Consider the following 25199-nt stretch of genomic DNA (forward strand, 5'->3'; position numbering starts at 1 on the left):
AGCTGATGTAGAGGCTGTTGAGGGGTGTTGCTTACTGGCTTTCTTCCCATGGCTTGCTCAGCTCCCCCCCCCCCCCCCCTTTTTTTTTAGAGCTCAGGACACCAGCTTAGGAATGGCACCACTGGAAATGGGGTGGACCCTTTCTTATCAATCATTAATTTAAAAAATGCCCTACAACCAGCTCTTATAGGAACATATTTTCAACTGATATTCCTTCCTGTCAGATAACTCTAGCTTGTGTCAAGTTGACATAAAATTAGCCAGCACAACTACCAAATTCATTAAAAAATCCCAGCCAATTTAGCTAATTTTTTTGTGCCAAATTCCTATTTTTCTTAAACTTTAATATTTCAACAACAAATTAAAAATTTCAGTATTAATTATATATTAAAATTATTTTAAAAGCATTAGCCATAATGATTAAAAAATATTCTTATGCTTGATTTGAATGTGTAGCTTAATATCAGAGGACATTAATGCTAAGCTTAATGGGGCTGAAGTGATAGCTCAGTGGGGAAGAGTGAAGACTTTATTTCAAATCTCTAGCTCCTATATATTAATGGCTGTGTGTAATTGTAACCCCCATTTTGGGGTATTTAGGCAGCCAGATCTCAGAGCTAATTGGCTAGCTAACTTTCCTAGCCAAAATGGTGAGCATCTGGTTCAGTGAGAGGCCTTAATGTATAAAGCAGTGGAGCTACATTCAACTTGCCAAGCATAGGCATGTATACTCACACACTGATATGCATGCACTACACACAGAGATACACAAAAATTTTAAAAGGGTTGCTATAGAGGTTTTATCAAATTTTAACAACTTTGACTATTATAACTACTTGTTATTTTGATACTGTTATTAACTTTCTTCAAGAATTGAATAATACTACTTAAAATACAAAGGGGCCTTTATTCTTTGCTCATAAGTAGGGTATTCAGGGAATCAGCCACACCTCAAATAACAGTTCTGTAGGTCTCAGCATTTACATTTTTAATATGGTAGTATCCAGGATGTGAGGAACTTGTTATCCGCTGGGTGTTACTATTTTTCCTTTGCCAACATGAAATGCCCCATTGTGTCCTCATTGTATTGTATTTAATTTCCTTTTGCTGCTATTTTACTAATGTATCTTAACTGTTAGTAACTAATGTTAAGATAAATGTTAGCTAGTCCTGTGTGGAGTTACTATTTTTAACTTATCCTTATTTAAGGTCCTAAATGCTTTATTTGTCCAACATGCTGACATTGTAAGATAACCGTAAAGGAAACATAATAGTGCATTTAACTCTACAGTGACATGCATGTACTTTGTGAGAGTTTCCTCTCATAGTTATACAGTTGTAGGCTCAGGTAATAATGATGAATAAAGGTACCTAAAGGTATGTTTACAGTTTTTAGTGTTTATGACTGACTTACTCTGAGTAAGTTGTGGACAACTAAAATTGAGAGTGTCTGTGTGATCACAACTAAGAGGAACCTGTCAGTTTACAGTAGAGATAGATGTTTTAGTTTGTCAGAGGTGAGGCTTACATTTAGATGGGATCTTTTCATTTGCTTTCTCTAAGTAGACTATAGATTGTAATAATAACTTTTTCTTCATTTTGCTAATAGCTGATTTTTAATGTTAAAATACATGTTTATGCTTTAATATTTTTGAAACATGGTTTTTTGATTGAGCATTTCTGTTAGTGCATGTTCTGTAGAATTGAATCAGTGAATGGATTAATAAACATTGTCTTTTAACTCCTTCTGAAGGTGAGGGTGGTAAGATCTTCTCCACCAAGTCCTCAGTTCAAAGCCACATTTCAGGAGTCTTACCAGGTCTATAAACGTTACCAGATGATTATTCACAAGGATCCACCTGATAAGCCAACTGTGAGCCAGGTCAGCAGGACATGTATGACATGATTTTGGTATAATTGTACTATATTTTTGTTTATATCCAATTTGGAGCATAACTGCATAAAGATAAGGACTGAGTGAGTGAGTGGACATTCTGTAAATGTGAATTCACTATTGTGTTAAGTACCAGTCACAGAGTTTCAGGGTGGAAAGTCATATGCTATGTTGCCTTTATTCAAATCGGTCATGTAGCTTTAAGTTAAATACCCATGGGAAGAAGGTGCACTGGCCTGTGTGTCACTATGCCGCTCCATGTTTGAAAGTCATCTAGAAAGTTCATAGCAGCTCAGTTATTCCTTATTAATGGAATACCCATATATAAGAGGAAGGACTGGGAAAGGAAGAAGGTAGAGGTTTTTAATAGACTCTTTGTCCACTTACAATTTTATATAGCAGATGATTTAAAAAGAAAAAAGCCTGGGAATGAAAAAAGCCTAAAGCATTTCATTCAGTAGAGGTGGCAGAAGTGCTGGCTGAGACCAGTTCACAGCAGTAGCCATTAGTGTATGTGACAGTACTGCTGGTGAATAGAGAAAAAACAAAGTAGAAACAAATTTTCTGTCTGGCTCTTTTGAGTTTAAGGTTGTCCTGAGTGTAGGTAGAAAGTTGGCACTGAGGCCTGTGTCCCTCCATTGCATTCCTGCTGCTTTATGACAATTCCAAGGGCTGAACTTTGGAAGTGGTTTGCAGAGATCTTCCTCTAGCCTCACCTTCAGAAGTGTGTCAACAGGTAGAGTTGGTTCAATAGCATTGGTTTATATTTTCCTTGCTCTGAAGGTGAGGCTAGTACCTGCCTCCTTTGAGGACCCAGAGTTCAAGTCATCCTTCAACCAGTCCCTTTCTTTATATACCAAGTATCAAGTGGCTATACACCAGGAAGCACCTGTTTTATGTGAAAAGTCTGAGGTACGGTCTCTTAAACATTTTTTCCCTATATTGACAAGGTTGTAAGGAAGCATTATCTAACTATTTAAATAGAGCTGATTGACTTTGAATGTCTCTTACTGAGCTTTATGGAAAAGATTCAGACCTAGCATTTTGAATCCTTTAATAAAAAAATAATTGTAAATTCAAAAAGTTTTTTCATCAGGAACTGGAATACAACATTATTAGGGTTTTGTCCTCCAGCTTAAGTCAGCAGACATTTACTGACTATACCTCGAAGCGTAAGAACCAGACCTATTGAGATTGTTGTATAGAGCATCATCTAAGCACTTTTGGAGGTCCTCCATTTCCCAGGCTGTGGATCTTAAATGAGTGATTTTACTGTACTAACAGTGGGGTAGAGGTGTGTTGGGATAAAGGGACGGACAGGGCAGAGGTGACACTATGTCAGGCATGGGCTGAAGAAGAGAAGTAGTTCTTGGCAGTAGTTCAGACGTGCACAGCAGTATGGAGGGTGAAGTACACAGTATGCTTGAAGAACCACTCCTTAGTTATGAGTAAGTAGTAGAGAAAATGAATAAAGTGCAGTTTTAATCAAGAGTAGGACTTCATTTAAAAAAATCTATTTATTCATTTATTTATGTGAATACACTGCAGCTGTCTTCAGGGCATCAGATCTCATTTCAGATGGTTGTGAACCGCCATGTGGTTGCTGGGATTTGAACTCAGGACCTCTGGAAGAGCAGTCAGTGCTCTTAACCACTGAGCCATCTCTGCAGCCCCCGAGGACTTCTTTTTTAAGTTATTTTGGAAGCCTGAAACACCCAAACACCATTAACCATCCAGCAGTTCTCAACATGCTCTCATCTTTATTTTTGTCTCCCTCTTCATGCTCTTTGCGATTGTGTTGGATTATTTTGTTCCAAATCTTAACCACTGTACCATTTTATCTGTAAGTACTTTAGTATAAATCCTGACTTACTAAAAATGTTTGATAATAAGCTAAGACAATCTAGGAAGAATTAAAAACATGTAGAATACTTTAGTACTTAAGAAAAATCAACTTGGTAGGCATAAGAAACCAAAACTGAACTGGTTGTTTTTTTCTTGTGGTACTGGATATTGAACTTTGTATATGATAAGCAAGCATTCAACTATAGCTTAGCTCTTGAAGTGGTACTTTTATTTTTAAACAAGAGAATTTTACTTGTAATTCAGAACTAGCTTTTTTCCTTCTGAGAATATCAGGTCTGTGCCTTAGCTCTTTGTCTTCTAGCTCCAATTTTCTCTATAATTGTTTAATCACAGATTGACTCTGCTGGTAGAGATGAATATTGTTATTTTAGGGCTCTTCATTCTAAAAGTCTAGACCTCAGCTTTTAAAAAGCAACATGATTCTTTGCTAATGGCTTCAGTGAAAAAGTTGCAAAGATGTATAAGAACTAATCCTGGGGCCAGTCAGAGAAGCTGGATCAGTGAGGAACTGGAAATTGATGGGTGGTGGAGGCTCTTTACCTGAACCACAAGTCTTAAGGAAGAGGGACTGATTACTAGTATGCTGGATCTTCTAACATCATGTCTGGGGTAAAGTCACCATGGTCTTGGATATATGGAGGAAGTCAGTATTCAGTAATGGGAAGTCTCTGGGCAGAGCCCAGAAGGCTTGATGGATTTTTTTACCTGCGTTTTTCATTTCTGTGTATCTGTCAGTTTGTTCCTCTGATTCTTTTTACTGCTTTCTTTGTAATACATGATTTGTTTCTTGTATAACATTTACAATCCTTTTAAGATTTTTTAATTTAAATTTTGAGACAATATTTATAAAAGTGCCTAATCTAGAACTTATCTCATGGATTTTCCTTTATTGGGGCTACTTCAGATTTATATGAACTTTATTCCTATTAGATAAAGAAGTGTTATTTTTTTTGTTTCTAGTTTCTTTTGTTTAGTCCCTTTTTGTACCATTCTGTTACTGTTAACACAAGTTTCATGTATGCTTGTTATATATCAGTTATATAACTTAAATATAATTTATAATTATAAAATATTGTTTTCTGTTTTACACAATTGTTTATAATTATATTTTATATAAGATAAAAATATAATTATATTTTATACAATTAATTATATATAATGTCTTGGGGCTAATGGCCCAGTGGTTAAGAGTCAGTGGCCTTTCAGTGGATTTGAGCTTGGTTTCTAGCATCCATGTAGGGTGATTCGTAAATGAGTGTAACTTTAGCTGTAGAGCATTTGGCACACCCTCTGTGGCCTCCTCAGGCATGCACACACACGGCAAACATGTGTTGTAGAAATATTAAAAAATAAAAAATGGTTTATCTTTTTATCGGCCCTGACAGGGAGCCATGCGCACCTCTGGCGCCCAGTCCGAGCCGCCACCATGGCCTAACTTGTCTGCACAACTCCCGTTCCTGGCGGTTTTCTACTGCCTGTTCTCTGCCTCCATCCTGGGGTGTTTCTCTACCCCAAAATCCCACATAAACACAACTCTGCAGCCTGATAGCTTTTTATACAGGTTTATATGTTCAACTCTCAATCCACAAACCCTGTACACAACAAGATTACATCAAATAGACAAAGATACAAACTGCCCTTCTATATGAGGTACTAGACCTATAAAGCGCTTAATGTTCATAGTTATTTAATGCCAATTAATATCATCTGGGTCTAGCTGGTCCTTGGGAAACTCCATGTTGCCACAACCTTCACCCTCCGTCCTCTGACCTCCTCAGACCTCTCAGCTCTCCACCTTCCTCATTCCGCCCAGTCACTGGCTTTCCTTTATTTTACTAATTAAAATGGAAAGATTCAGTTGGAGTTATGTGACTAGGCAGCCCTTCTTGGGGAAGTGGAATTAACATTAAAATACAGCTTCGGGACAGTCTACATCCATGTACATAATTAAGAATAAGAAAAACAAACCTTAACAAATATCTATTTTTTTTTGTGTGTGTGGGTGTACGTGTGTATGTGATTTTTTGAGACAAGGTTTCTCTGTGTATGTAGCCTTGGCTATCTTGGAACTCACTCTGTAGACCAGGCTTGAACTCAGAGGCCTGCCTCTGCCTCCCAAGTGCCAGGATTAAAAGTGTGCACCACCACTACCTGGAATGTTAATGTGTTTTATAAACTGAGAAAAGGGATAAAAATATATAAATATTGGGGCTGGAGAAATGGCTCAGCCGTTAAAAGTACTGACTTCTTTTCCAGCCTAGGTTTAATTCTCAGCATCCACATGTTTCACAGACAGCTTTAACTCTGGTCTTAGGGTGTTTTGGTCTCTCTAGGCTGAACATGAATGTGGTACACAGAAATACATGCAGGCAAAATAAAATATCCATAGACGTAAAAATAAATTCATTTTTAAAAGTAGCTACTTATACTTCGTTCTATTAACTTTCCTTGCTTCTTCTGGCTTTTATTTGTTCCTGTGGATTTAATACAGTGGTTCTCAACCTTCCTAATGTGGCCCTTTAGTACAGTTCTTCATGTTGTGATGACTTCCAACCTTAAAAATCTTTTTCATTGCTACTTTATAACTAATTTTGCTACTGTTACAGGTTGTAATGTAAACATCTGTATTTTTCCATGGTCTTGACCCCTGTAAAAAGGTTGTTCAGCTATTAAGGGGGTTGTAACCGGCAGTTGAGAACCACTGATTTAAGACATCTTAAGACTGGTGTCACTTCCTAACTCTAGTCTAGTTTTACCCCTGTCCAGTTTCATTACAACTTTATTGTCACTACATTCATACTGCATGTATTACTGCCCTAACAAACCAAGCGTGCATATGATATTTTTATAGTTGCTTTTTAATTCAAAGGGGCAAAGAAAGGAGACTGCACCCCAGTGTTTGAGAGCCTGTGTCAGAGGCTCAGCCTTAGGCATATGTGCAGTCCTCTCAGTGACAGTATTTCAGTAGCGTTGGTCTCTTCCCTTGGTCTTTCTAAACGTTTGCTTCTGTTGGCTTCACAAGCAACTTCTCTGCTCTACTAGATGATTTGTTTTCAGCAGCACTTTGGGGAGAATGTTGCTCTGCAGTCAGAAGTAATTAAATGTAGATTTCTTGGCTGGGGAAGTTTGAGGGCAGGCACTGAGGCTTGCTTTGATCTGAGAGTGTTCCTTTAGTTGTCTCCTTTTCTGCTTCTCTCAGGTAAACCACTGGCCTGCCGGTTGGTTAGCTTTTGCTCAGAAAGAACCTCTGACTTCCTATTTGCTTACCACCATAATCTCTGCTGTTGTAAAGAACAGTAATGCTTGAACACCCTCATACTGTATCCCAAATATAGCTAGTTTCTTTGGGCAGAGAGAAATCTCCCTTTTTTACTCTCTTGCTCAACACTCATTTGACCTATGCAGAATTGTTCTGGGTTTTTTGTGTGTTTGTTTTTTGTGACATTTCTGAATAATTTATGTTCAAGGCACTGTACACAGTTCAAAGCTTTGGTCTTCTAAGATAAATAAATTGAACTTGCTGACTCCCTGAGCTCATGGTCACTGTGTGTAAGGAGGTGGTTTCTGCTGTGCATGTGGTCCTTTCCTGCTGCATCCCATCCTGGGAATTAATTGTTGCTGTACATGGCCAAGTTGTGTTGTCTCTGTGGGGCTGGCTGCTAAAAGGGATTTGGGTATGTTGTTTTGTTCTTCCCAGTTGTGAAGTATGTTTTATATGGGGAAAAGAAGCTAATTTTTACATGGACTTCAAAAGACATTCCCTCTTGTATACAATTTTAATTTTCTTTAGGAGCACATAGCTAGCGTTTCTGTTTTCAGTGAGACAAAAAGAAAAGCCAAACCTGTTAGTGCTTTTGAAAAAAAAAATCCTTTACCTGATTTGTTTTAGACTCCATAGTGTAACACATTGTAGCTTGAAGTTTTGTTAAAGTAAAGGAAAACTACTTTTCTTTTTTTGCTTTTCTGTTTAAGAAATGTAAGCTAACAGTCTGTCATTGGTATACAGAATCCATTTCTGCAGTGTTGTTAATCATAAAATAATTCTTTAATTCCCTAAGAAGTTTGTTTTCTTTTTGAAAAATTTGATAAAAGGATAAATATAGCTTAGATATTCCTGATAACAATTCCTTTTTTTCAGTAGAATTTTTGGGAAGTATCATGTAGTTGTTCTTTGAAAATTACATAGGATTCATAACTCACTCCATCCAGTATGTATTTCCAGTATGTTTTTTAGTCAGAAAGATGTCAGATTTAAAAAATATTTATTTATAAACAAAATAGGTGATTTATGACCTACCTTGTGTGTAATACAGTATAATGAAAACATTTAGAAAATTTGCTTTCTAAAAGCCAGTTGTTTTATATAAATGTTTTTTTTTTTTTTTGCTAAAAATTTGATGTTGAATTCTAGAAAAAATTTAATAAAAATTTTGTAAGGCTCTTCTAGCTCTTCCAAATTATCTAAAAGAACTATAGTCATGGTCCTGGTGGCCTCAGATTTCATAGTCACTGTTTGTTTTCCAGATTCTATTGAGTGTTATCCAACACAGAACAATTGAAGGAATGGTGTCCTCATACCTGTGTGTCCTTCCTCTAAGTTGAACTGTGTTAATTTTTCCTTTGCTTTATCTTTCTGTGTGAAACATTTTAACATATACATCTGACACGGCACTCCTAAGTTCTTCAGCTTGCATTTTCTAAAAAGGAAACATCTTTCTATATAACACAGTATAACTAGAAACCTTGAGAAAATTTACTTTCATTATTAAGTGTGATGGTGTATAGCTATAATTCTAGTACTTGGAGGCAGGAGGATTGCCTGAGTTTGAGGCTAGTCTGGTCTACAATGCATTTAACTGCTGAACCTCTTCACTAATCCCTAACATGATACGTCTTAAAAATTGTGATTTGATGACTTTAAAGAAATGAAAATATCTGAGCATTTGCTGCTCTTGCAAAGGACTTATGTTCGATCCTCAGCACCCACATATTAGCTCAAAACTGTAACACCAGTTCTAGGGATCCAATGCCCTCTTTTGGCCTCCATGGGCACTAGGCATCCACATGATGCACAGACATACATTTAGACAAAAACTCTCAAGCACATAAGAAAATAAAATTTAAGAAAGTCTCTAAGCCAGTTGGTCTTTTAAGAATCCTGTATTTAGGGTTTGTTTACTAGTAATTATAGTTTTAACATTAAATGTTCTTACTAGTGAAAGAGTTAAACTGTCTTTAGGTAAAGTTTATTATTTTAATGTATCCCAGGCTGGCCTTAGCTTGCGCTAAGGCTAACCTTTAACTTTTCATTCCTGCTGCTGTCTCCTGATTATACGATAATAGGTGTTAACCCATTTATGTGGTTTTGAAATTGGACTCAAAGCTAAGTGTGTTTTAGTGTACTCTTATCAGTTAAGCTGTTACTCCAGTCCCAGTAGGTGAGTCAAAAAAATATTGAGGCGTAATGTATATTAAGAAAAGTATGCATAAGTGCATAAATATTTGAACTCTTAAGAAATTGATTACTAGAGCTGGATACGGTGGTGCAGCCCTTTAATCCCAGAGGTAGGTGGGTTTCTGTGTATTCAAGGCCAGCCAGGTCAACATAGTAAGTTCCAGGACAGCTAGAACTACATAGAGAGACCCTGTCTGAAAAACAGAACAAAACAAAACACCAGAAAATACCAACCAGCCAAGATGAAACTGATTACTCTAGCTTATGGGCAGTCACTTCTCCATTCCTGTCCTTACCAGTACTTTCTAAGTTTTTGCTTTCTAAGATTTATTTTGTACATTAAATTGTGATTGTGTAAGGAGGAATATGTACGTGTAATTTCAGGTGCCTGCAGAGGACAGAGGTATTGAATCTCCCTGGAGCTGGTGTACAGGCTGTTGTCAGCTGCTAGGAACTGAATTTCATTCCTTTGCAAGAGCAACAAATACTCTTTCTTTTCTTTTTCCATTTTTTATTGGATATTCTCTGCATTTACATTTAGATGTTCTCTCCCTCTCCCAGTCCCCTATCTCACCTCAGCATCTTGGCATTTCCCTGGGACAACAGGCCTTCACTGGACCAAAGACCTCTCCTCCCATTGATGCCAGAGAATGTTATTCTCTCCTGCATATGCACTAGGGGCCATGGGTTTCTCCGTGCAAACTCATTGTTTGGTGTTTTAGTTCCTGGGAGCTGTGTTGGGTTTGGTTAGTTGATAATTTTGTTTTTCTCATGGGGTTGCAGACCCTGTCAGCTTCTTCAGTCTTTTCTCTAGCTCCTTCATTGGGGTTCTCGTGTTCAGTCCGATGGTTAGCTGCAAGCATCCTCTTCTGTATCAGTATGGCTCTGGCAGAGCCTCTGAGGAGGCATCCATATCATGTTCCTGCCAATAAGTACTTTGAATCAGCAATAGTGCTTGGGTTTAATGGCTGCATATGGGGTGGATCCCCTGGTGAGGCAGTCTCTGGATGATCTTTTCTCCAATCCCTGCTCCTCTGTTTGTCCCTCTATTTCCTCCCATGAGTGTTTTGTTCTTCCTTCTAAAATGGACTGAGGCATCAACCTTCTAGCAGTCCTTCTCTTTGAGCTTCATAGGTTGTGTGAGTTGTTTCTTGGGTATTCAAGCTTTTTGGGTTAGTATCCACTTATCAGTGAGTACATACCATAAGTGTTCTTTTTGTGACTGGGTTACCTCACTCAGGATGATAGCTTCAAGTTCCATCCACTTGCCTAGGAATTTCTTGAACTCATTGTTTTTAATAGCTGAATAGTACTCCATATGTAGCACAATTTCTGTATCATTCCTCTGTTAAGGACATCTGGCTTCTTTCCAGCTTTTGGCTATTATAAATAAGGCTGCTATGAGCATGGTGGAGCATGTGTCCGCAATAAGTATTCTTAACAACTGTTGAGCCATCTTTTTTAAATATGTGTAGGTTTTTTTTAAGTGTTAAATACTCTTTATTTCATATCATACATAAACCACAGAAAATGCCTTTCAGTGGTAAAAGGCAGCATCATTGATGTAGGCAATTCTAACTAAAACAGCAGTGTCAAGAATAGTTGTTTCCTGGTGCTTAGCATTGCCTGTGAGAGGCCAGTGAGCATAAACTGAGACAGAGGTGAGTCTTCTTGTTTCTGAGACAGTGATAGAGTCTTCCCGTGTTTAAACATATTCATATACCCAGTTATATAAATCTAAGTATAAAACCATTCAATAGGTTTGAGGCAACACCTTCATATTTATGGAAAGTGAAACATGTGGAAAGGAGAGCAGTGTTAGAGTGTATACAGCGGTAAATGTTGCTTTAAAAAAGATCATATCAACGTTACCACAAGTCAGTTTTACTTATATCAGGACTGTCCAACAAAAACATTGTTAGCCATTCATGATCTCAATTTGGTGTATAAATTAAATTGTGGTACACATTAAAAGCCATAAGACATTTGTTTTGTAATAAGACAGTGTAATTACTCATTAGTAGCCTTTTAAAATGTATGTGAATACACTGTCACTGTCTTCAGACCCAGCAGAAGAGAGCATCAGATTCCATTACAGACGGTTGTGAGCCACCATGTGGTTGTTGGGAATTGAACTCAGGACCTCTGGGAGAAATTAGTAGCCTTTTAAAGATAAGCTATTATCTCTTCTTGATTGCCCTTTCTCTCTTCTTCTTGATTCCAGGGAAGATCATTTTTGTTCCAGGGATATACTTTTTGGGATACTCTGTCAGGGTGCCCTCTCCCCAGGTGATGCCTTTGTTCTTGTTATCTGTGTAAGAGAATCCAGCAGCCTGACCTGTCTTCTGCCCAAACAGACCATGGAGATTTGGTCCAGTCTTAGGCTTGCCTCTGGCACTGGGCACACTTCTGAACAAAACTCTTTTTCCCTTTTTCAGCATCACCCATTTTAAATTTGCTCCTGTCTGGTCAACACCACAAACATATAGACTCTTAGGCAGATGTCCTGCTCTCTTGTACGTAGGTGTTTTGCTTATACACACCTACTCAGATGTGTGCAGTGCCTACAGAGGTCAAAAGACGTCCTTGGATCCTTTGGAACTGGAGTTCAAACAGTATGATCCTCGGCATGGTTCCTGGGAATCGAGCATGGGCCCTCTGGAAGAGCCAGTACTCTTAACTGCGGAGTCATTTCTCCAGCCCAATTGTAGATGCATAATTACAATAATTCACCTTGTTCTTTTTTTCCTTTAATTAAAAAATTGAGACAGAGTCTCATATAATCGTGGCTAGACCTGAGTATGCTATGTAGACCAACCAAATTGGCCTTGAACTCACTGAGATTTACCTCCCTTTGCCTCAGTGCTAGGAATAAAGGTGTGTACCATCACATTGTATTTTTTGTTTTGTATCTTTTAAAAGGTTTTAAAAAATGAACATTTGATTCTTTAGAGCAGTTTTGGGTTAAAGGCTTTCTTTAGATGGTGAACATTCTTGTGGTTTTAAGACAAACTAGAGCATGGGAGTTCAGTTTTTATTTTGAAATTGTATCTCTGACTTTTTAAAAGTACAACTGAATTATGATTTTTGACTTTAGTTAAGACATTTAAAAAGTGAAGCTCTGAAGCCTTCAGAGGTGTTGGTCTGGTAGTGTTGATTTTCTGTTTAACTAGAGCCACCAGGCTTGAGACACCTTTGCTGTTCCCTTTGCCCAGTGTTCTTCCTGTGTGATGTGGAGCTTAGTGTTTGCAGCCCCAGGAGTAGGAAAAACGCTGTTTGTGTTTGCGAGATACAGTTGGCTTTGAGGAAGTGAAGTGTAAGTACAAGCACCTTATCATGTAGGAATGATTTAAAGGTCTTACCTAACCCAGAACAGCTTCAGCTTCCTTCTCTCTTAGTTCTACTCTATTGTAAAATGACACGTGGTCACACACTGATTGTATAGATATTGTACCTATAGTTAGCTGAATTTCTATCACAGTAGTTTTAAATTTGGGGAAGGTACAGGGGACTGAGCCTAGGGTCTTATGCTAGGCATATACTCTACCTTTGAACTATATCCATGGCCTCTAAACAACAGCAACAAAAACAAAACAAAACAAAAAAACCCCAAAACATCCGCGTTAACTTCAATACAGTAGAAGTCTTAGGTAATTTAATAATAATAATAAAGTGTTTTTTATGAGCAGTTCCAAAGTCAGGACTCTCTGGTATAGTGTAGCCTGTCATAAACGCTGTAAGAATTTGCTACTGATAGTAGTTAAATTGCCAAGCCTTTCTGTTTTTAGCATTTAAGTAATGAATTAACACTTACTTAAATTCTTTGTTGCAAAGGCACTCTTGAATTTCCAGCATAATGTCAGTATTTTTGAGGGAGATACAAGGAAAGGGAGTTCAAGCTAGTTCAGGGAACATTTTTTCTTACAATTTTTGCTTAAAAATTTCTAGACATTGTCTTATATCACAAGTCAGCATCATGTATAACGTTAGAGATAAGAACATATTCATAATTCTGTGTAGCTGAATGCTTCCTTTATATAATAATGAATTAAAGAATTTATTCAAAGAACCAGGGCAACACGTAGGAAAGTTAGTACATTTTACATAAAACCATGTGGCTTATAGAACAAGCAACATCAATGAATAAAGTATTGAACTAAACAAATTTTCCAAATAATCTAATCATTCTATGTTCTCTGAAAATTTAAAATGACACTCCTCCCATGGTGTCTTCTGTCCTGTCTGTCCTCAAACAGAACACTGAGCCGGCTTGGCCTGCTGACAGTGACTCTCCTGTCTTCCGGAGTTTTCTTTTGCTCTTGCAGTGTCCCAGTGCTCCCACCATTGTCTTCCCCACAGTTACTCCTCTGTGTCACCCTTTCTTCTTACTTGCTTTCAGTTCTTGTATTAGTTTGTCTAGTATTTAAATTTGTTTCCTTTTTAATTTTTTTGATATATTTGTTAAAACATGTATTGTGTACCTCCTAGTAAGGTACTGTTTCAAAGGCGCAGTTATCAACTCAGTGAAAAATCAGATAAAGATCCCTTATTTTTGTGGAACTTCCTTTGGTGGAGTAAAACTGAGAATGGTCAGAGATAGTCATTAAACAAGCATAATGAAGTAGTAGTTTGCAGGTTAGTAGGGTTTATTTTTAAACAAAGGTGATTTAGAAATACTGTAGGTCGTTAGCTAGAAAATCAGGCCTTTAAATTTGTCTTTAGTAATTTAGAAAGTGGAAAAAGATGCTTGAGAGATGTTTCGGTAAATAAAACAATTTAAAATATTTACTCTTTTAAATTATGTAAATGTGTCTTTGTGTGGGTATTGTGAGCACAGTGTGGCTGAGGCCAGAGTTTCAGACACCCTGGAGCTGGCGGCTGTGAGGCATCTAAAGTGGGTTTTGAGAATCTGAACTCAGGTCTTGCAAGTGCAGTGTGTGCTCCTAACCAGGGGGCATCTCTGTAGCCCCTAGACACTTTTTTGTTTCTTCATGTTAACTGTCACATTATTTTCTTCAGGGGTTTGGTCTTTAGTTGAGTACCTGAAGTTCTGGAGCAGTGCTATGCCTGAGCACTAGTTAGGTTTAACTTATTAAGTACAAGCACAGTAACTGCTGCAAGTAATCTGTGCACACTTCTGTTACTTCTGAAAGTTGAGGAATGGAACAAAAAAGCTGTGAAATGACTTGTTTGGTATGAAAGGGATGGTAGTTCTTTTTTTTTAAGTTTATTACATTTATTTATGAGAGTGATTGACTGTAGAGCATGCACTATGATGCTTATGTGGAGTTCAGAGAACAGCTTTTGGGAGTCAGCTCTGTGTTTTTAGATTTGCTTATTTTATGTGAGTATTTTGCCAGCCTGCATGTATGTGCATACACCATTGGTGCGTATAGAGGTCAGAAGAGGGCATCAGATCTCCTGAAATTGGAGTTATGCATGGTTGTGAGCCATCATGTGGGTATTGGGAATTGAATCCAGGTCCTCAGCAAGAACAACCAGTGCTCTTAATCTTTCCAGCCTCTGATGCTAATTCATGACGAATCCTATTGTCTGAGAGCAAATGTGTCCAGTGATAAATTGTTTAGGTTGGTGATATGAGGTGATAACAGTTTAATTCCATCTGTTAGGGTCAGAATATTGGGGGGCTGAGGAGAATCAAGGGTGAGGTGTAAAGTGATCAGTTTCCTGCCTTAAACTGTAGTCCTCCACTTTTTTTCTGTGTGTCTCTGAGAGAGTTGCCAGTCCTTCAGCTGTTCTTGCTGTTGAGTTTCCTATTTGTACAGCATGGAGGAGGGAACAAACACAACAGTGTTTATTTTGAGGAGGAAAAATAAGGTCATCCTTGTAATGGTGTCTGACCCAGGATGTGGATTGGTGAGGTGTACATTTGTACTATAGGGAGTTATTAGGATGTCACAAATATCAAGACCACTGGTTTGTCCTGAGGGATTTACAGTCTGGCAAGCAGTTTTTTGCCCAGATGTTTCTTACAAACAGCCTGCTCTGCTGCTGACTCATTTGACCAGAGCTCATTGGCTTTCTCAGGAAGGTCAAGAGCAAATAAAATGAGACTACTGCTCCATTCGGTCAGCATTGGCAAATAAAATTATTTTCTCATTGCTTTGTGTTTCCACTTACATATATTCATTTGAATTGAAGATCACATTTATTTATGTGTTTTCTTTTTTATTTTATTTTATTTTATTTTATTTTATTTTATTTTATCTTATTGCAGTGTTGAGAACTGAACCCAGGGTCTCATATTATTTTAGCTAGGCTAAACTCCCAGTCCCAGTTTTGAACTTTAGTATTAATTTTTTTCCAAAAGGGGAACATAAAATTTATCAACATGTAACATTTTTATGGTATTTTGAGTCATCCTATTACACCAAAGGAAATGTGAAGCTTTGTATGTGCATTTCTTTTCTTTTCTTAGAACTGGAGAAGAATGAAGAATAGGTCTCTAGGTTTCATCTGATTGTAGAACTTGCTTAGACTTGGGCTAGCTCTTTTGTTAGCTATATTGGGTTAGTCAGTCATATATTTTTGCTTGTTATTTCAACTTAGAAAAATGTTTTGTCAGAGCTGGAAGAAAGCCACAGCATCCAGCAGTGTTCCTGTAACACAGAGGCCATTGAGCTTTGTCCACTGAGTGAGTTTCAGAATTGACAGTTTTTAAGAAACAGCTGGAGAGGAATTTAGTTGTTGCCAAGTTGTAAATGTCTCAGGAAGAAAAAGGAAAATTTGAATGATGTCTAAAGTTCTTGACAGTTGTCTTTCTATAATAAGTAAAAGCTGCTTTTAATTTTCTGAGTGTTGAGAAATTTACCTTCATTGAGGTGAGCACATTTTAGTGAGTGCAAATCTCATGTGATAGGAGTGGCCTTGTTGTGACCCATTGTATTTAGGCTTTCTATGTAGGTCTGCTTTCCCATTAAATCTGAGGAGCTTGTCAAGTGAGCAGTACTTTCTACTGACACCTGATCTAAACAAGGGAGGTTTGTGTTTTTGGTGCAGGTAACTGCTTGCATGATTTAAAAGTTGGTTTTTAGGCTGGAGAGATGGCTCAGTATTTAAAAGCACTGACTTAAAGTTCCAGAGGTCCCAAGTTCACATCCCAGCAACCACATGGTGGCTTACAACCATCTGTAATGAGATCTGATGCCCTCTTCTCGTGTGTTTGACAACAGCTCCAGTGTACTTATATATAATACATGGATAAATCTTTTTTAAAAGTTGTTTTTTTTCTAGATGGTAATTATACAAGTAAAGAGTAATACTTAACCAGAGTATAAGTCTGCCTTAAAGTATGTGTAAAAAGAGAATCTATATTTATGTTAGTTTATAAATATTGGTGCATCTATTTCTGGGCTCTTATGTGACAGTCATTCTGAAATAGCTCAAAAGATTAACATTTAGAACATTCCCATATTTATTTTCCCTGAGTTATAAAGGAATGTGATTCTTTTATTCACTAAACCACATGAACATTTTAATTTTTTGTGTGTTTCTATCACTATGGTAGAAAGACACCCCAATGAATAAAGCATAGTCTGGCACATTCTAGCTAAGAAATAAAAGTAAAAGTGAACTTTAAGGTAGTGTTGCAGTACATGCTGATGCACAAGTGTTGTTGCCTTATATTTCTTTACATAAATGTGGTAAATGCATTTCTTGTGGGGTCTTGGTGGTGGTGCGTTTTTGTTTTGTTTTTAAAGATGGGATTTTTCTGTATAGCCCTGGCTGTCCTGGAATTTGCTCTGTAGACTAGGCTAGTATTGAACTCTACGTACCTCTTGTGTTCTGAGTGCTGGGATTAAGGCATGTGCCACACCATGCCTGCCTATGCATCTCTAGTTTGAGAAAAGTCTATGTTAATTTCCACAGAGACTGGACTAGTTTTTATTCCTACCAGCATAGCAAGACTGGTAGGAAAAAAAAGCATGAAAGTTTTAAAATATCAATGAAAGAATCTGAAGAAAATATTGATAGTCAGGAAGACTTCCTATGTTCATAGGTTGGAAGGATTAAAATTGCGGCAGTGATAATATCCTCATTAAAATTCCAGCACTATTTTTTTTATAGAAATAGAGGGAAAAAAATCTTAATTTATGTGGAGGCATGAAGATAGCCAAAACAGTCCTGAGAAAAAAAATATTGATGATTTCAAGTTATATTACAGAGGCGTAGTAACCAAACAGTATGATACTGGCACAAAAATAGGTTAAGCTGGGGCTGGAAAGATGGCTCAAGCACTTAAGAGCACTGAATACAATTCCCAGAGACCACATTGGTAACTCACTCGGGGTGTGTGTGTGTGTGTGTGTGTGTGTATGTGTATAAGTAAGTAGTAGGTTAAGCTGATCTGCAGAATAGAACACAAGGTCACATACAACCATACAAGCTAAAATCATCTCATTTTTTATAAAGATGTAAAAATATACATGTTGGAGAAATGACAACTTTGTCAACAAATGAATGAGATTAGATTGTTGTATCTCACCCTTCACAGCAAACAACTCCAAATGGATCAGAGATTAAAATGCAAGACCTGTAACTCTGAAACTATTAGAGAAACTGTTAGAGAAGTAGAAAGATGTAGATTAGAAACTATTAGAGAAAACACTTCAAGATACAGGCATAGGAAAGTGCTTTCTGAGTAAGGTTCTTGTTCCCTGGGAAATACAGCCAACAATAGACAAATTGGACCTCATGTTAAAAAGCTCTGTACAACAAAAGAAGTAATTAATTGAATGAGAGGCAGCCCATCAAATGGGAGAAGAACTTTGGCAGGTATTCATCTGACAGAATTAATATCTAGAATATACAAAAAACTGTAAATAATATAGAAACAAACAACATAATCAAAATATGGGCTAAGGAACTGGCAGTTTGGGAGAAAAGAAATACAGATGGCCAATAAACATGAAAAGTGTTCCAACCTCACTGTCCATCAGAGAAATACAAATCGAAGCTATATTGGGATTCATCTTTCTCTGATCAGGCTGTCAGTCATTAAGGAAATAACAACAACTGCTAGTTTTGATTTGTAGGTTTTGTATTTTCTGCTTATCCTCAGCTTATATTATTCTGATATTTGGAAGGCATCTTATTTTTCAAGGTCAGCTTGAATTCTTTGTACTGTTGTGTGTGTGTGTAGAAGCCAGAATGTGATGTGGGGTCTGCATTCACACCGTACCATGTTCTTTAAGATAGGCTCTCTCACTGAACCTGTGCTTTTTATTCAATATTTTGAAGCCTCTTTGGGACAAATTTAGAGAACTTAGAGAAAAAAAATCTTCTTTTAAAGATAACATACATCTTAGCTATATAGCATGTTGATTTTCACGTACGTGAATTCTCCTAGTCACCACTTACTATAAATGATAGAACATTTGCTGCATGGTGAAAGGTTTGTTTCCTTTGATCAGTATACTATACTCAGAGGTTAAGTACTGTAGAGTAATTTTAATGATTTTGCACAGATAGCCAGAATCTTTCTAGAGACATTTTAGAGTTACTCCTGTGATTGTTGGCCCATTTGTGAATCCCAAGTGTTACTAATACCAGGATTCTCTTGAATGATATCACTGGTTAGAAAACAGAATTTACTTAAAACAAAGTTTTAAGTTATATTTAAATTTATTTTATGTGTTTTTGCATGAAGGTTAGAGGACAGCTGGCTGTAGTCAGCTCTGTTTTCACTTGGATCAGTCTTGGGTTGCAGACTTCAAGGTATCCTAGGCTCCCTTACTGACTGAACAACCTCACTGGCTCCATAAAAGAACTTTTTATTTCTTTTTAAATTTATGTGTGTGGTTATTCTGCCTGCATATATATGTGTGTATCACATGCATGCCTGACATCTATAGGGGTCACAAGAAGGCATCAGATCTCCTGGAGCTGGAATTAGAGGTAGTTTCGAGCCATCATATGGGTTTTGGAAATTGAACCCAGGTCCTCTGGAAGAGCAGCAAGTGTTTTGAACTGCTGAGCTGTCTTTCCAACATCCAGTAATTGAGTTAGTTGGCAAGGACCAGTGTTTGTTCAAATTTTGTGAGAATTGGTTCTGTGCAGTGTTGATAGAGCTTACATGACATTTAAAACAAGCACATGTTTCTTATGATGTAACTTTAAAAACACTATATTAAATGACAGTCAAGATTTTTATAAACATAGGAGTACAGAGTCCTTAGACTGTTAGGATTCCTTGTAATTGAGGTAAGGCAAAGGTGAGAAAAGGCAGTTATAGCTGGCAGAATTTATCAATTTACCTGGAACCACTGAAGTGAATCTGGTGTCTGCCATTCATGGAACAACAGCTTGGGACAGTGGTTTGACTGAAATTGGTTTACAGATTCAAAAGACAAACAGGCTGGGCTTGGATAGCACATGCTTCTTATCTAACACGCAGAAGACAGAGGCTGGAGGATCTCTATGAGTTTGAGGCCAGCCTGGTCTACAAGTTGAGGTCTAGGACAGCCAGGGCTACACAGAGAAACCCTGTCTTGAAAAATCCAACCAACCAACCAACTAAACAAACAACCCACTCACCCACTCACCCACCCACCCACCCACCCACCCACCCACCCAGAGGTACAAAGAGTTAAGTGAATCAGATGAGCATTTAGATATTTAGAACAATGTTTTATACTATACTGAAAAAAAAAAAGCCTCTGGGAGCAACATAAAGACACAAGCAGTATCTTTTTAAAAGTCTCTAAGAGAAAGAGTCAAATCTGTACATAATAGTGAATCAAAACTAAGGTCTGAAAACAACTGGTTGTTTATTCTATTAAGAGAAGAAAAACTGGGTCTGGAGAGGTGGCTCAGTGGTTAAAAGCACTGGCTTCAAAACTGTAACTCCAATTCCAGGGGATCTGATACCTTCACAGTAATACACATAAAATAAAATTAGATACATTTTTAAAAAATAAAATGTAAAAAAAAAAAATGATTCCCTAAATTAATGTTACAGATAGTCTCTAATCCATATGTAAACCAACAGTTGAAAGATTAATCATATACACTACATTCTGACCAGAACTCTGCACAAAAAAAACCTCAGTGAATCTTAAATGAGAGTGAAAAATCTTTATATTATAATGCATTAAATACTGGTGAAACTGGGATCTCATTGAAAAGGAGTCTAAAGTGTGACTTAGCACAATATAGAATGGTGGCTCAACTAAGACTTTCAAATTCCTAAGAGAACTGAGGAATTTACCTTGATACTGGTTCAGATTAATCGTTATAAAGTTCCAAATAAAGATTAAGTGGAGACAGTATAGACCGTGTAATAAGGAAGAGGTCAAGGAAGGATGCGCAGTAGAAATGCCTTCTTGTTAACTAGAGGATGCTCTAGGTAGTTGGTCTGAACAGTTAAGGGACTGGAATTGCACTCAGATGGAGACAGTTCACTGCCTTTGGAAAATACTGCTTTCTTTTAATTAATTTGGCTTTTTTGATACAGGGTGTCACTATGTAGCTTTTGCTGTCCTGAAACTCTTTCTGTAGACCAGGCTGGCCTCAAACCCAGGAAAGATCCACCTGCCTCTGCCTCCCAAGAGCTGGGATTAAAGGCATGCACCATTATGCATGACTCAAAAAAAGTTTTTAATGCAGTTTATCTTTATAAAAATTGCATTTTAATGTTAAATATTTTCTTTAAAACACCAAACTTTAACCTTGGTTCCATATTAGCATTTCAAGAACATTAAAGGATTTATCTGTTGAAAAATTTTAATACAAAGATAAAATAGTTGATAATAATTTGACAGTATTTTTGATAAAATTAGAAGTGTATACTTCTCTTCATCTTTCTTTTCCTCATTCAAAACAAGTAACAAGTCTCAGTACAAGAGGGAATTTTCTAAATGTAACATACTTTGGAGGACAATTTTCACTTGGAATACTATTTAGGATATCAGTATAAGCATTACTTGCTTTCTGGAACTGTTAGAAGGTGGTGTGAGACAGGCTACCAATGATGGATAGGTAGTGGTTACCAGGATTACAAATCAGAACACCTCTTCCCAAGCAAGATGAGCCAGCTTATTGTAGTTAAACACATTTAGAAAGATGGATTTATATTACTTGGATATTTGATTATCATAGCCAATCTCAAAGGAATTAGAATGTTGATTCTATAAGTATATCGATGTCGTGAATTTCCTGCCACGTGTATCTATGAGACATCTGAAAGTTTGCCTTGTCAATAGTTTCTGTCCCTTCCTCCAGAACTGTTAACATACAAGAGACAAGCAACATGGAATAGTAATGTTTAGTGCTGTTAGCCCATGTATGAGTCATAATCAGAGAAAGGTGAAGGAGAGTAATAGGGAAGTAGGAGGAAGAGAGACAGAATAACAAAGAAAGAAGGTATATGGATGAAGAGAGGTGCTAGAGTAAATGTGGCCGCAGAGATGCTCAGTGTGGGATACTGTACTCTCTTCTCACCCTCCACTGGGTTTTGAATTGTGGATTTCTACTGTTCCTGGCACTAACGAAACCATGCTTTACATTTATGATTGGAAAGATTGTTGATTCCTTTCTTACTGGGCATTTTTGTTGTTCTATGTTCAGAGGTTGTGAGATAAAATTTAAAAGCTGAATTATTTTAGGACTAATTGTGCTATATTTGTTTTTACACAAATATTTAGGGTTTATATAAATTAATTCAAATAGTTGGGTACTGGTTAGGGTCTGAATTGAACTATCTGCACTCTGGATGAATTATACATTGTGGAAAACATTGCTTCAGATGCTCTTACTGGGAAACTGTATAATAACTCTTTTTTTGTATGTTTTTCTTACTGCCCCATTCTTAATGGATGAAATCAATCCTGTTCAAACTGAACTCTGCAGTTTACAAGATTCCTGTGCAACTCACCATTGGAGGTAAGAGATTGCTCTCCAGTGTTTATGTTAGCATTGCCAATAGAGTGACTCTACATGGTTCTTTTTTCAGGTATTTATTTGATAATTGAGAAGTGATTGTTTTAAAACAGTATATTTTTCAGTAACAGTAATGGGTTGAACACAGCCAATTTTTTTTTTTTTTTTTTTTTAAGCAGCTATTCATCTTTGTAACTAGTCATTGCTCCTTTAGACACATTTTCTTAGTAGGAGTCAGCCCGAGACTTTACTTCTGTGAACCTGTGTTGCTTTGTCCCTCCTTAAGTCACCTTCATGCCTCAGCAGAGCTGGATGGGCACAAGCTGTCATCAGGGAGGCCACCTGCGTAAGAGACCAGAGGATAGGGCCTGCCTGCACGGAGCATCGGTGAGAACACAGGCGCTGTTCTCCTGCCTCCTCTGTTTCTCATTTAGTCTTCATCCTGGTTCTCAGTTAGAACTCAGAAAGGGATAAACTGTGAAGTTTAAAAAAAATGTCACTGGCTGTTCAGAGAACCAGAATCATGTGAGCTGTGGTTGCAGAAAAGCGTGTAGATGATTGTGGAGACTTAGAAAAAGCAAAGTTCTGTGAATATAGAGGCTGGGCTTGGAGCTTTGCCAGGGTTTAAGATGTGTCTTTACTGACTAGCCACATGACACTAGAAATCAAAACTTCCCTGAGCCATCTGTTGAAATGAGGCAACATATTTGTGAACAGAATTATATTGTTCAAATCCTATAATATTTTGTATTCTCCTCTTTAGCTGGACTTAGCCCTTCATACTCCAATTTATTTATTCATTTTTATTTTTGTCTTAGCCTTGCTTCTGTTGTTTGTTTCAGTTTAAGATCTTCCTTCTCAGTTCTCAGCTTCTTAAATCATATTCCTTTTCAGGGTTAAACTGTAGTCTTATATTTTTCTTCTTTTTTACTTTTTAAAAATATTTATTATATATGAGTACACTGTCGCTGTGTTCAGACACACCAGAAGAGGGCATCAGATCTCATTACAGATGGTTGTGAGCCACCACGTGGTTGCTGGGAATTGAACTTAGGACCTCTGGAAGAGTAGTCAGTGCTCTTAACCTCTGAGTCATCTTTCCAGCCCCTAGCCTTACATTCTTTCAGAGACCATCTCTGATCACTTGATACATTGAGAGTTGTAACCTTTTCTGCCGTATTCATTTGATTATTGAAGTTGTTCTTCTTAATAATGAGAGATGATCTATGACCAGTTTGAATCATCACCAGGGGAAATGGACCAGACCAGAGAAGCTGGTACCAACCAGGTTTGGTCACATTTTCTAATCCTTCAGTCTTAAGATGGAGGCAAAGTATAAGAGTGAAAGGGTGCTGGGCTGAGTTGAGAGGGATATGGGTGGCCTGTGGGCAAACCATTTAATTCCTCTGGGCTGCTGCTTTCTTTCCAGTCTGAAAATGGGAGTAACACAAGGCTATTATAATTAAATGAAGTGATTGGTGGTCATCACTGAGTACAGGAAACATTGAATTTTAAATAATAAAGTAGAAATAAGAAATCATAAAATTCTTGGACATGGTATGCATTCTGTTATCTGCTGAAGTTGAAGAGGTACTTTCTGACCACAGAGGTGAGAAGTATCAAACAGAAAAAGCTCGATAATTTTGTTTGTCTGTATAAAGAGACTTAATTTTGTACATAAAAATAGATGTAATTAAAGGTAATCAGAGCTTAGAGAGATGGCTCATGTGCTGCTCTTACAGAGGACCTGGGTTTGTTTCCTAGCATTTGCTTATTGGCTCACAGCTATCTATAACTCCAGTTCCAGGTAATCCGGATAATTCTCTCTTTTGTCTTCTTTGGGCAACAAGTGTGCATGAAATACACATGCATACTTATACACAAAACACTCTTATACATACAAATGAATACGTTTTTCAAAACTAAGGCAGTGTAGGAAAACTAGTAAAAGGGTATTTAATATATTTAATATTTTAGAATCAATAAAAATATTTGCTATTTTGTGTAAAATTATGTGAAATTTTATATAATTGATAGAATAAGTGCAAGTGATAAATGATAATGTAATTGTGTATTAGTAATACGAGAAATGCAGCTTAAAACAGTCGAGTTAGGTGGAGTTGCTTCCGTGTAGGACTATAGTAAGGAAACTGAGTTGACGATCCATATCTCTGGTCAGTTAACACTTAGATCAGTTGTTCTCAACCTTCCTAATGCTCTGACCTTTTAATACAGTTCCTCATGTTATGGTGACCCCAACCAGAAAATTATTTCATTGCTTCTTTATAACTGTAATCTTGCTGCTGTTATGAATTAAATGTAAATATCTGATATGCAGGATGTCTGATAATGTGATCCCTGTGAAAGGATCGTTTGACCCTCAAAGGTGTTATAGCCCCAAGGTTAGAAATTGCTGATTTAGATGATATTGACCATTTGCCAAAAATGTTTTTAAATGGGTCTCACCAATAAATTTCTTTTACATGTAAGTTCACTGAGAGGAGGACCTTGTTTCTCTGTGTTTATATTTTCAATGTAGTAAGTTGTGCATAGTAGGCACTGCTTTAGTAAACACTTGTTTGGATGGATGGAGAGAAAGAAGACTGATGAAGTTGGTGTACTGAATGAGGCTACATGTAGCACTTTTATTCCTAACTTGACAGTAGTCATCTGATAGCAAGCGAAGTTTACTGTTGGTATTTTAATATACTTAGGGACCATTCTCTTGCCCTCTCAGCTTGACTGAGTCAACTGGGACTAGAAGCTTTGTCTTTTTATCTTTGGATGTTATTAGTGTCAAAAGGGCTTGGAGTTTACCAACTACCCTACTGTGTACCTACCAGTAACAGTTTTAAAGTCCCCGATCACTACTTTGGTTAAATAGTGGGCTGAGTGTTTGGAACCCGCAGTCTTTGGTGAAAAGTGTAAAGGAAGAGCATCGTGGTCAAAACGGAGTGATAGCTTGTCATTGTCTGTTCATTTTCTTCTCGGTGATGTGTTACATCTTGGTAAAGTTGCTTTTTAAGACAAATTTTTATTAGACTTATAGGTATACAGGAAGAAGATGAAAAAAATTAAAGATCC

At 37.2% G+C, this 25199-nt stretch overlaps 1 protein-coding gene across 6 annotated transcripts in view; it reads left to right on the forward strand.

The window, feature by feature from the left end:
• Positions 1-25199, forward strand: part of ATE1 (arginyltransferase 1) — a 102415-nt gene that overhangs the window by 11634 nt on the left and 65582 nt on the right. For 2 of the 6 annotated variants that reach the window (XM_080911806.1, XM_080911805.1), the window contains exons 7-9: positions 1754-1882; positions 2678-2806; positions 22086-22118. In XM_080911806.1, coding sequence (XP_080767932.1) covers positions 1754-1882; positions 2678-2806; positions 22086-22118 — 291 coding nt within the window. The remainder of the gene's footprint in view (positions 1-1753; positions 1883-2677; positions 2807-22085; positions 22119-25199) is intronic. The other 4 variants (XM_080911804.1, XM_080911802.1, XM_080911803.1 and 1 more) reach the window with 2 other exon arrangements.

Source organism: Micromys minutus (assembly GCF_963924665.1).
Source record: "Micromys minutus genome assembly, chromosome: 2".
Lineage (NCBI taxonomy): Eukaryota > Metazoa > Chordata > Mammalia > Rodentia > Muridae > Micromys > Micromys minutus.